The following is a 12,531-nucleotide window of genomic DNA, read 5'->3' on the forward strand; positions in this document are numbered from 1 at the left end:
TCTAGTTTATCGTTTCTCCCCATATCCCCAAGATCTTGGAAAGAGGAGGGCTATCCAATGAACACCTTTGAGATGTGGTACCAACCAAGTTATAACAAATCCCACCAGCCTCCGTTTCTTACCCTCATTAATACCATCAACATGGGAAGACCACTGGGAATAATAAGTTTGGTAAGGAATGTGGTTAAAGGGATATTTGTAGGTGCTAGTCAATGCGAGCAGATTTGTGGTGGCCAACATATCCGAGGTCTATCCCGTATATACGTCTCCTCAGTTTTATGGGTGTACACTGGACGCCCATACGCAAATGGGACAGGTACCTTCAAGTACTCCCTGATGGCCCAAGGATTTGATGTGGACAAACTCACTTCATACAATGGGACGTATTTTATTTGTGGCCACAAGGCATATCCCTGGCTGCCAGAGAATTGGACGGGATCCTGTTATCTGGGGTATGTAGTCCCCTTTATACACCACCTCACCAATTTAGGCGACCATTACCAAATGATGAAGCGACAAAAGAGAGAAATAACCAAAACGCAATGATACTTTGGGATCCTGCTTCCTCATGTCGGGGTAGCTCTTGCAATAAAGGAAATAAGGAAGATAGCAAAAATCCTGGAAGAGGTAGCAAATGACACCACTGAAGCATTGACTGAGATAAATAATGAAATGGTGGCAATAAGAACCGTAGCCCTACAAAACCGAATGGCCCTCGATTACCTCCTTGCAAACAAAGGTGGGACTTGTGCCGTGATCGGTTCGGAATGTTGCACCTATATCCCCGATAGTTCGGAGAACATCACCCACCTCGTGGATCATATCCGCACAGAGGTTAAGAAACTGCATGAAATATCAAGAGATGGGTGGTTAGATTGGTTGTTTGCCGGATCATGGGGGTCTTACCTAGTGCATGGATTGATAATCCTGGTAGTTGTAATACTTGTAATAATGATGCTTAGCTTCCTGATGAAATGCTTGTGTAAAAGTGTCAGTGCAGCAGTAATTTCTCAACAGTTAATGCAGCAACATGAAGTGCGCCTTGAAGAGTTAATGGATGTGAAAGAAAGTGCAGAGGAACGTAAGAAAATGATAGAAGTACAGATAGAATGGGAGAGACTGAGACGATTGGCTATGGATTAGAAGTTATCATGAAATGATAAAAGGGGGGGAATGAGAATATGGCTCAAGCAGGCTCAAGCTATAGAATGACGTAGTCTGGCGCTAGAATCAAACTTTACGGGAAAAACAAAATGTTAGGTAAAGCTTTGTGTGAAGGAATGCCAAGACAGGCTGAGGTCACTTGTTTTTGTACCAGACAAATTGCAGTAACGGCCTTGAGAATGGTTGCGCTAGGCTGGAAGATAATAATAATTTTATTTTTAAAAAAATAATTTTTATTAAAGGTTTTCATAAAATATCAATAACAAAATGAGAAAGAGAAAAGAACCCAACAGGGTTAAGTACAAAACACAATCTAATGGAAGATAATTATAATTAAACTAAAAGCACAGATGAAATGCAAGGGGGGCTGCCTTCAGCAAGATGGAATGCGAGGGAGCTGCCCTCAGAGATGAACCAAAAACGTATAAGAACTGCTGTTAGATGTATTGACTTTGGCTTGCTATTGTAACTCTCAAGAGATACAGTGGTCTTAGCCCCGGCCGAGAAATAAAACATATGTTAAAGTAACGAGGTGTTCGACTGATCATTTCATCCGGACTGGCTACAAAAGAATCCTCACGGGCGGCATGGTGACACAGCGGTTAGCACGTTTCCTCAAGTCGCCGAGGACCTGGGTTCGATCCCAGTCTCGGGTCACTGTCCATGTGGAGTTTGCACATTCTCTGCGTGGGTCTCACCTCCACAACCCAAAGATGTGCAGGGTAGGTGGATTGGCCACGCAGAATTGCCCATTAATTGGGAAAAAATTGGGCACTTTAAATTTAAAGTAGCACAGTGGTTAGCACTGTTGATTCACAGCGCCAGGGTCCCGGGTTCGATTCCCGGCTTGGGACACTGTGTGGAGTCTGCACGTTCTCCCCGTGTCTGCGTGGGTTTCCTCTGGGTGCTCCGGTTTCCTGAAAGACATGCTGTTAGGCGAATTGGACATTCTGAATTCTCCCTCAGTGCACCCGAACAGACGCCGGGGTGTACCCATAAGACATAGGAGCAGAATTAGGCCACTCGGCCCATCAAATCTGCTCCGCCATTCAATCATGGCTGATATTTTTCTCATCCCCATTCTCCTGCCTTTTTCCCATAACCCCGATCCCCTTATTAATCAAGAACCTATCTATCTCGGTCTTAAAAACTCAGTTAATTGGCCTCCACAGCCTTCTGCAGCAAAGGGTTTCACAGATTCACCACCCTCTGGTTCAGGAAATTCCTCCTCACCTCTGTTTTAAAGGATTGTCCCTTTAGTCTGTGATTGTGTCCTCTGCTTCTAGTTTTTCCTACAAGTGGAAACATCCTCTACACATCCACTCTATCCAGGCCTTGCAGTATCCTATAAGTTTCAAGAAGATCCCCTCTCATCCTTCTAAACTCCAACGAGTACAGACACAGAGTCCTCAACCGTTCCTCATACGACAAGCGCTTAATTTCAGAGATTATTCTTGTGAACCGCCTCTGGACCCTTTCCAAGGACAGCAGTCCTTAGATACGGGGCCCAAAACTGCTCACAATACTCCAAATGGGGTCTGACCAGAGCCATAAACAGCCTCAGAAGGACATCCCTGGTGTTGTATTCTAGCCCTCTCGACATGAATGCTAACATTGCATTTGCCTTCCTAACTGCCGACTGAACCTGCACGTTAACCTTAAGAGAATGGTGGATAAGGACTCCCAAGTCCCCTTGTGCTTCTAATTTTCTAAGCATTTCCCCATTTAGAAAATAGTCTATGCCTCCATTCCTCCTTCCAAAGTGCATAACCTCACACTTTTCCACATTGTATTCCATCTAATGGAACATTTAACATTTCTTGTTCGCCACGGTTGTATCACTTTTCCTTTTGGAATTTTGTTCCTTAATAGAACCTATATTTGTTGTATAAATGTGAAATAAAAGTCACAAAATACCCAGAGGACTACAGGCTGCTTTCCCCTTTGAGAGAGAAAGCAAGAGAGAGAGCGAGCTGACTGGTGGTGATTTAATCTGAGGGTCACCACACCTCAGGTGAGGGGTAATGCTGATAAGGCCGGGCCTTCATGGCTAACCTCAACCGGTGTGGGAGTCGAACCGTGCGGTTAGCCTCGCTCTGCATCACGAACCAGTCGTCCAGCCAACTGAGCTAACTGGTCTCTCCCCAGTGTGAACTCGCTGGTGTCTCCGCAGGCCGGTTACTTGAGTGAATCCCTTCCCACACTGAGAGCAGGTGAATGGCTTCTCCCCAGTGTGAACTCGCTGATGTTTCCGCAGGCGGGATAACTGACTGAATCTCTCCCCACAAAGAGAGCAGATGAACGACGTCTCCCCAGTGTGAACTCGCTGGTGTTTCCGTAGTATAGATGCTTCAGTAAATCCTTTCCCACACTGAGAGCAGGTGAACGGCCTCTCTCCGGTGTGAAATCGCTGGTGTGTCTGCAGCTGGGATCCTTGAGCAAATCCTTTCCCACACTGAGAGCAGGTGAATGGTCTCTCCCCAGTGTGAACTCGCTGGTGTCTCCGCAGGTTGGATCCTTGAGAAAATCCTTTCCCACATTGAGAGCAGGTGAATGGCCTCTCCCCAGTGTGAACTCGCTGGTGTGTCTGCAGCTGGGATCCTTTAGCAAATCCTTTCCCACATTGAGAGCAGGTGAATGGCCTCTCCCCAGTGTGAACTCGCTGGTGTCTCCGCAGGTTGGATCCTTGAGCAAATCCTTTCCCACACTGAGAGGTGGACGGCGTCTCCCCAGTGCGAACTCGCTGGTGTTTCCGCAGGTTTGATACTTGACTAAATCCTTTCCCACACCGAGAGCAGATGAATGGTCTCTCCCCAGTGTGAACTCGCTGGTGTCTCCGCAGGCCGGTTACTTGAGTGAATCCCTTCCCACACTGAGAGCAGGTGAATGGCTTCTCCCCAGTGTGAACTCGCTGATGTTTCCGCAGGCGGGATAACTGACTGAATCTCTCCCCACAAAGAGAGCAGATGAACGACGTCTCCCCAGTGTGAACTCGCTGGTGTTTCCGTAGTATAGATGCTTCAGTAAATCCTTTCCCACACTGAGAGCAGGTGAACGGCCTCTCTCCGGTGTGAAATCGCTGGTGTGTCTGCAGCTGGGATCCTTGAGCAAATCCTTTCCCACACTGAGAGCAGGTGAATGGTCTCTCCCCAGTGTGAACTCGCTGGTGTCTCCGCAGGTTGGATCCTTGAGAAAATCCTTTCCCACATTGAGAGCAGGTGAATGGCCTCTCCCCAGTGTGAACTCGCTGGTGTGTCTGCAGCTGGGATCCTTTAGCAAATCCTTTCCCACATTGAGAGCAGGTGAATGGCCTCTCCCCAGTGTGAACTCGCTGGTGTCTCCGCAGGTTGGATCCTTGAGCAAATCCTTTCCCACACTGAGAGGTGGACGGCGTCTCCCCAGTGCGAACTCGCTGGTGTTTCCGCAGGTTTGATACTTGACTAAATCCTTTCCCACACCGAGAGCAGATGAATGGTCTCTCCCCAGTGTGAACTCGCTGGTGTCTCCGCAGGCCGGTTACTTGAGTGAATCCCTTCCCACACTGAGAGCAGGTGAATGGCTTCTCCCCAGTGTGAACTCGCTGATGTTTCCGCAGGCGGGATAACTGACTGAATCTCTCCCCACAAAGAGAGCAGATGAACGACGTCTCCCCAGTGTGAACTCGCTGGTGTTTCCGTAGTATAGATGCTTCAGTAAATCCTTTCCCACACTGAGAGCAGGTGAACGGCCTCTCTCCGGTGTGAAATCGCTGGTGTGTCTGCAGCTGGGATCCTTGAGCAAATCCTTTCCCACACTGAGAGCAGGTGAATGGTCTCTCCCCAGTGTGAACTCGCTGGTGTCTCCGCAGGTTGGATCCTTGAGAAAATCCTTTCCCACATTGAGAGCAGGTGAATGGCCTCTCCCCAGTGTGAACTCGCTGGTGTGTCTGCAGCTGGGATCCTTTAGCAAATCCTTTCCCACATTGAGAGCAGGTGAATGGCCTCTCCCCAGTGTGAACTCGCTGGTGTCTCCGCAGGTTGGATCCTTGAGCAAATCCTTTCCCACACTGAGAGGTGGACGGCGTCTCCCCAGTGCGAACTCGCTGGTGTTTCCGCAGGTTTGATACTTGACTAAATCCTTTCCCACACCGAGAGCAGATGAATGGTCTCTCCCCAGTGTGAACTCGCTGGTGTCTCCGCAGGCCGGTTACTTGAGTGAATCCCTTCCCACACTGAGAGCAGGTGAATGGCTTCTCCCCAGTGTGAACTCGCTGATGTTTCCGCAGGCGGGATAACTGACTGAATCTCTCCCCACAAAGAGAGCAGATGAACGACGTCTCCCCAGTGTGAACTCGCTGGTGTTTCCGTAGTATAGATGCTTCAGTAAATCCTTTCCCACACTGAGAGCAGGTGAACGGCCTCTCTCCGGTGTGAACACACTGGTGTGTCTGCAGATGGGATCCTTGAGCAAATACTTTCCCACACTGAGAGCAGGTGAATGGCCTCTCCCCAGTGTGAACTCGCTGGTGTGTCCGCAGGTTGGATCCTTGAGAAAATCCTTTCCCACATTGAGAGCAGGTGAATGGCCTCTCCCCAGTGTGAACTCGCTGATGTGTCTGTAGTTTGGATACTCGAGTAAATCCTTTCCCACATTGAGAGCAGGTGAATGGCCTCTCCCCAGTGTGACTGCATCGATGAATCTCCAGCTGCGATGGGACTCCGAATCCCTTCCCACAGTCCCCACATTTCCTCTGTTTCTCCATGTTTTGGGTCTCCTTGTGACTCTCCAGGTTGGACAATCAGTTCAGAACAGGGTATGGTCTCTGCCCACTGTGAATGTTGTGATGTTTATTCAGGCTGTGTAACTGGTTAAAGCTCTTTCCACAGTCAGTTGAGTGGAACACTCTCACTCGGGTGTGTTGTGTGGATCTTGGTGCTTTTCCAGTCACACTGATGTTTGAAATCTTTAGCTGGCAGTTCGGGCAAACGTTTCTCCTTCTAGATTCAAAGGCCGGTGATATTCAGGTTAAAGGGAATCGAGTGACTGTCAGATCGAGACGTAACATTTGAGATTTCTGTCTGTAATTCCTCCTCGTCTAATATCCTGTAAAAACAATTTACAAAATTCATCACTGTCAGTACAGGACAGAAATTCTGAACACACAATTCTAATTTCTATGTCACATTTTTTCCTCTCTCTTATTCCCTGAAAGCTGTAAATCTCCATCCCACACACTCCCTCCATTCTCACTCTGCTGTATCTAACATTCACCCTCCCTATTCTCTGAAGGTGCTGATTCAGGCTTATTGACAGACCCAAGCTCACAGATTCCTGTCCAGGAGATCACAACAAATATGAGCTGCAGTCGGCCATTCGGCCCATCGAGCCTGAACCATTCAATGGGATCATTGGCTGATCTACCACAGCACCGTTTTCCCACACTATCCCCCATATCCCTCGACATCTTCAATATCGACAGGAGGACACAGAGAACCAAGTGGAGTGGCATAACAACAACAATCTCTCCCTCAATGTCAGCAAAACTAAAGAGCTGGTCATTGACTTCAGGAAGCGAAGTATCATACACATCTCTGTCTGCATCAATTGTGTCGAGGTGGCGATGGTTGACAGCTTCAAATTCCTAGGTGTGCACATCACCAACAATCTGTCCTGGACCACCCATGCCGACTCTACGACCAAGAAAGCACAACAGTGGCTATACTTTCTCAGGAAACTAAGGAAATTCAGCATGTTCACATTGACTCTTACCAACTTTTACAGATGCACCACAGAAAGCATCCCATCTGGCTGCATCACAGCCTGGTATGGCAACTGCTTGGTCCAAGATAGTAAGAAACTTCAGAGAATCGTGAACACAGCCCAGTCCATCACACAAACCTGCCTCCCATCCACTGACTCCGTCTACACCTCCCTCTGCCTTGGGAAAGTGGGCAGCATAATCAAAGAGCCCTCCCATCCGGGTTACTCACTCTTCCAACTTCTCCCATCAGAGAAAAGTCTGAGAACACGCACTAACAGGTTCAACAACAGTTTCTTCCCCGCTGTTACCAGACTCCTGAATGATCCTCTTATGGACTGAACTGGTCTCTTCACACATCTTCTCTACTGAGTAGTAATGCACTCTGTATGCTCACTCCTTGCCTGTGCATTTATGTAGGTCATGTGGGTTTATTTCATGTATGGAACGATCTTTATGGACTGTCCGCAGAACAATACTTTTCACTGTACCTCGGCACACGTGACAATAAACAAAACCAATCAATCAATAATCTCTCGCCGTAACCTAACCCCCGTAGTCCAAGTATCGTGGCGTATCGTTTTAGTAAACGTATATTGCACTCCCTCCAAGGCCACAATATCCTCCCGAAGGTGTGGTGCCCAGAATGGCTCACAGTTCTCCAAGTGGGGTCTTACCAGGGTTTTGTATAACTGCAGCATAACCTCTGTGACTTCATACTCCAATCCTCTGGATATAAATGCTAGCATTCCTTTTTGAAGATTTCTGCACTTCGGGGCATTTTAAGGATCTGTGCACCTTCGCCATCCACTGTACTTAACCTCTTTCCATTTAGAAAGTCCTCTGTTCTATTTTTTTGGGGTTCAAAACGGATAACCTCACACTTGATTACATTGAATTCCATCTGTCACAAACTTGCCCATTCACCTGGTCTGTCAATATCTCCTTGCAATTTTATGCCATCGTCTGAGCTGCCTACAATGCCACCTAACATTGTATCAACAGCAACAGTGAAGAGGCCTTTCGCCCATCAAGTCTGCATGAGTCAGATTACAAGAGGGAGATAGAGAACCTAGTGGAGTGGTGCAGCGACAACAATCTATCCCTCAATGCCAGCAAAACTAAAGAGCAGGTCATTGACTTCAGGAAGCAAAGAACTGTACACACCCCTGTCAGCATCAACGGGGCCGAGTTGGAGATGGTTAGCAGTTTCAAATTCCTAGGGGTACACATCTCCAGAAATCTTTCCTGGTCCACCCACGTCGACGCTGCCACCAAGAAAGCACAACAGCGCCTATATTTCCTCAGGAAACTAAGGAAATTCGGCATGTCCACATTAACTCATATCAACTTTTACAGATCCTATCATCACAGCCTGGTATGACAACTTTTCGGCCCAAGACCGTAAGAAACTTCAGAGAGTCGTGAACACAGCCCAGCCCATCACACAAACCTGCCTCCCATCCATTGACCCCATCTACACCTCCCGCTGCCTGGGGAAAGTGGGCAGCATAATCAAAGACCCCTGCCACCCGGCTTACTCACTCTTCCAACTTCTTCCATCGGGCAGGAGATACAAAAGTCTGAGAACACGCACCAACAGACTCAAAAACAGCTTCTTTCCCGCTGTTACCAGACTCCTAAATGACCCTCTTATGGACTGACCTGATTAACACTACACCCCTGTATGCTTCACCCGATGCCGGTGTTTACGTAGTTACATTGTGTACCTTGTGTTGCCCTATTATGTATTTTCTTTTATTTCCTTTTCTTTTCATGTATTTAATGATCTGTTGAGCTGCTCGCAGAAAAATACTTTTCACTGTACCTCGGTACAAAGAACAAAGAACAAAGAAATGTACAGCACAGGAACAGGCCCTTCGGCCCTCCAAGCCCGTGCCGACCATACTGCCCGACTAAACTACAATCTTCTACACTTCCTGGGTCCGTATCCTTCTATTCCCATCCTATTCATATATTTGTCAAGATGCCCCTTAAATGTCCCTATCGTCCCTGCCTCCACTACCTCCTCCGGTAGTGAGTTCCAGGCACCCACTACCCTCTGCGTAAAAAACTTGCCTCGTACATCTACTCTAAACCTTGCCCCTCTCACCTTAAACCTATGCCCCCTAGTAATTGACCCCTCTACCCTGGGGAAAAGCCTCTGACTATCCACTCTGTCTATGCCCCTCATAATTTTGTATACCTCTATCAGGTCGCCCCTCAACCTCCTTCGTTCCAGTGAGAACAAACCGAGTTTATTCAATCGCTCCTCATAGCTTATGCCCTCCATACCAGGCAACATTCTGGTAAATCTCTTCTGCACCCTCTCTAAAGCCTCCACATCCTTCTGGTAGTGTGGCGACCAGAATTGAACACTATACTCCAAGTGTGGCCTAACTAAGGTTCTATACAGCTGCAACATGACTTGCCAATTCTTATACTCAATGCCCCGGCCAATGAAGGCAAGCATGCCGTATGCCTTCTTGACTACCTTCTCCACCTGTGTAGCCCCTTTCAGTGATCTGTGGACCTGTACTCCTAGATCTCTTTGACTTTCAATACTCTTGAGGGTTCTACCATTCACTGTATATTCCCTACCTGCATTAGCCCTTCCAAAATGCATTACCTCACATTTGTCCAGGTTAAACTCCATCTGCCATCTCTCCGCCCAAGTCTCCAGACAATCTAAATCCTGCTGTATCCTCAGACAGTCCTCATCGCTATCCGCAATTCCACCAACCTTTGTGTCGTCTGCAAACTTACTAATCAGACCAGTTACATTTTCCTCCAAATCATTTATATATACTACAAAGAGCAAAGGTCCCAGCACTGATCCCTGTGGAACACCACTGGTCACAGCCCTCCAATTAGAAAAGCATCCCTCCATTGCTACCCTCTGCCTTCTATGGCCTAGCCAGTTCTGTATCCACCTTGCCAGTTCACCCCTGATCCCGTGTGACTTCACCTTTTGTACTAGTCTACCATGAGGGACCTTGTCAAAGGCCTTACTGAAGTCCATATAGACAACATCTACTGCCCTACCTGCATCAATCATCTTAGTGACCTCCTCGAAAAACTCTATCAAGTTAGTGAGACACGACCTCCCCTTCACAAAACCGTGCTGCCTCTCACTAATACGTCCATTTGCTTCCAAATGGGAGTAGATCCTGTCTCGAAGAATTCTCTCCAGTAATTTCCCTACCACTGAAGTAAGGCTCACCGGCCTGTAGTTCCCGGGATTATCCCTGCCACCCTTCTTAAACAGAGGAACAACATTGGCTATTCTCCAGTCCTCCGGGACATCCCCTGAAGACAGCGAGGATCCAAAGATTTCTGTCAAGGCCTCAGCAATTTCCTCTCCAGCCTCCTTCAGTATTCTGGGGTAGATCCCATCCGGCCCTGGGGACTTATCTACCTTAATATTTTTTAAGACACCCAACACCTCGTCTTTTTGGATCACAATGTGACCCAGGCTATCTACACCCCCTTCTCCAGACTCAACATCTACCAATTCCTTCTCTTTGGTGAATACTGATGCAAAGTATTCATTTAGTACCTCGCCCATTTCCTCTGGCTCCACACATAGATTCCCTTGCCTATCCTTCAGTGGGCCAACCCTTTCCCTGGCTACCCTCTTGCTTTTTATGTAAGTGTAAAAAGCCTTGGGATTTTCCTTAACCCTATTTGCCAATGACTTTTCATGACCCCTTCTAGCCCTCCTGACTCCCTGCTTAAGTTCCTTCCTACTTTCCTTATATGCCACACAGGCTTCGTCTGTTCCCAGCCTTTTAGCCCTGACAAATGCCTCCTTTTTCTTTTTGACGAGGCCTACAATATCATTCGTCATCCAAGGTTCCCGAAAATTGCCGTATTTGTCTTTCTTCCTCACAGGAACATGCCTGTCCTGTATTCCTATCAACTGACACTTGAAAGCCTCCCACATGTCAGATGTTGATTTGCCCTCAAACATCCGCCCCCAATCTATGCTCTTCAGTTCCCGCCTAATATTGTTATAATTAGCCTTCCCCAATTTAGCACATTCATCCTCGGACCACTCTTATCCTTGTCCACCAGTACTTTAAAACTTACTGAATTGTGGTCACTGTTACCGAAATGCTCCCCTACTGAAACATCTACCACCTGGCCGGGCTCATTCCCCAATACCAGGTCCAGTACCGCCTCTTCCCTAGTTGGACTGTTTACATATTGTTTTAAGAAGCCCTCCTGGATGCTCCTTACAAACTCTGCCCCGTCTAAGCCCCTGGCACTAAGTGAGTCCCAGTCAATATTGGGGAAGTTGAAGTCTCCCATCACCACAACCCTGTTGTTTTTACTCTTTTCCAAAATCTGTCTACCTATCTGCTCCTCTATCTCCCGCTGGCTGTTGGGAGGCCTGTAGTATACCCCCAACATTGTGACTGCACCCTTCTTATTCCTGATCTCTACCCATATAGCCTCACTGCCCTCTGAGGTGTCCTCTCGCTGTATAGCTGTGATACTCTCCTGAACAAGTAGCGCAACTCCGCCTCCCCTTTTACATCCCCCTCTATCCCGCCTGAAACATCTAAAACCTGGAACGTTTAGCTGCCAATCCTGCCCTTCCCTCAACCAGGTCTCTGTAATGGCAACAACATCATAGTTCCAAGTAGTAATCCAAGCTCTAAGTTCATCTGCCTTACCCGTAATGCTCCTTGCATTAAAACATATGCACTTCAGGCCACCAGACCCGCTGTGTTCAGCAACTTCTCCCCGTCTGCTCTGCCTCAGAGCCACACTGTCCATATTCCCTAGTTCTCCCTCAACGCTCTCACCTTCTGACCTATTGCTCCCGTGCCCACCCCCCTGCCATACTAGTTTAAACCCTCCCGTGTGACACTAGCAAATCTCGCGGCCAGGATATTTCTGCCTGGTACACGTGACAATAAACAAAATCCAAATCCAATCCAACACTGACACACGAAAAACACCTGACCTACCTACCTAACCCCATTTGCCAGCAGTTGATCCATAGCCTTGAATGTTATGACGTGCCAGTCTTCGTCCAGGTACTTTTTAAAGAATGTGAGGCAACCCGCCTCTACCACCCTCCCAGGCAGTGCATTCCAGATTGTCACCACCCTTTGGGTGAAAAGGTTTTTCCTCAAACCCCCCCTAAACCCCCTGCCCCTCACCATGAACTTGTGTCCCCTTGTGACTGACCCTTCAACTGAGGGTAACAGCTGCTGCCTACCCACCCTGTCCATGGCCCTCATAATCTTGTACACCTCGATCAGCAATCACATCCTTCCTGTAATGTGGCGACCAGAACTGCACACAGTACTCCAGCTAATAATAATAATGATAATCTATATTAGTGTCACAAGTAGGCTTACATTAACACTGCAATGAAGTTACTGTGAAAATCTCCTCGTTGCCACAGTCTGGCCCCTGTTCGGGTACACAGAGGGAGAATTCAGAATGTCCAATTCACCTAACAAGCCGTTCTCCATTTAGAAAATAGTCTGCCTCGATTCTTCCTTCCAAAGTGCATAACCTCACACTTTCCATATTCTATTACATCTGCCACTTCTTTGCTCACTCTCCTAACCTGTCCAAGTCCTTCTACAGCCTCTCCGCTTCCTCAACAC

At 47.7% G+C, this 12,531-nt stretch overlaps 1 protein-coding gene across 1 annotated transcript in view; it reads right to left on the bottom strand.

Moving 5' to 3' along the window:
* Nucleotides 1-1,374: 1,374 nt before the first annotated feature.
* The window catches only part of LOC140422612 (uncharacterized), a 124,399-nt gene continuing 113,242 nt past the window's right edge, over nt 1,375-12,531 (bottom strand). Inside the window, exon 4 of the mRNA XM_072507620.1 lies at nt 1,375-5,938. Within this exon, the coding sequence (XP_072363721.1) occupies nt 3,266-5,938 (2,673 nt within the window). The 3' untranslated portion in view covers nt 1,375-3,265. The remainder of the gene's footprint in view (nt 5,939-12,531) is intronic.

The sequence above is a fragment of the Scyliorhinus torazame genome, chromosome 5 (assembly GCF_047496885.1).
Source record: "Scyliorhinus torazame isolate Kashiwa2021f chromosome 5, sScyTor2.1, whole genome shotgun sequence".
NCBI lineage: Eukaryota > Metazoa > Chordata > Chondrichthyes > Carcharhiniformes > Scyliorhinidae > Scyliorhinus > Scyliorhinus torazame.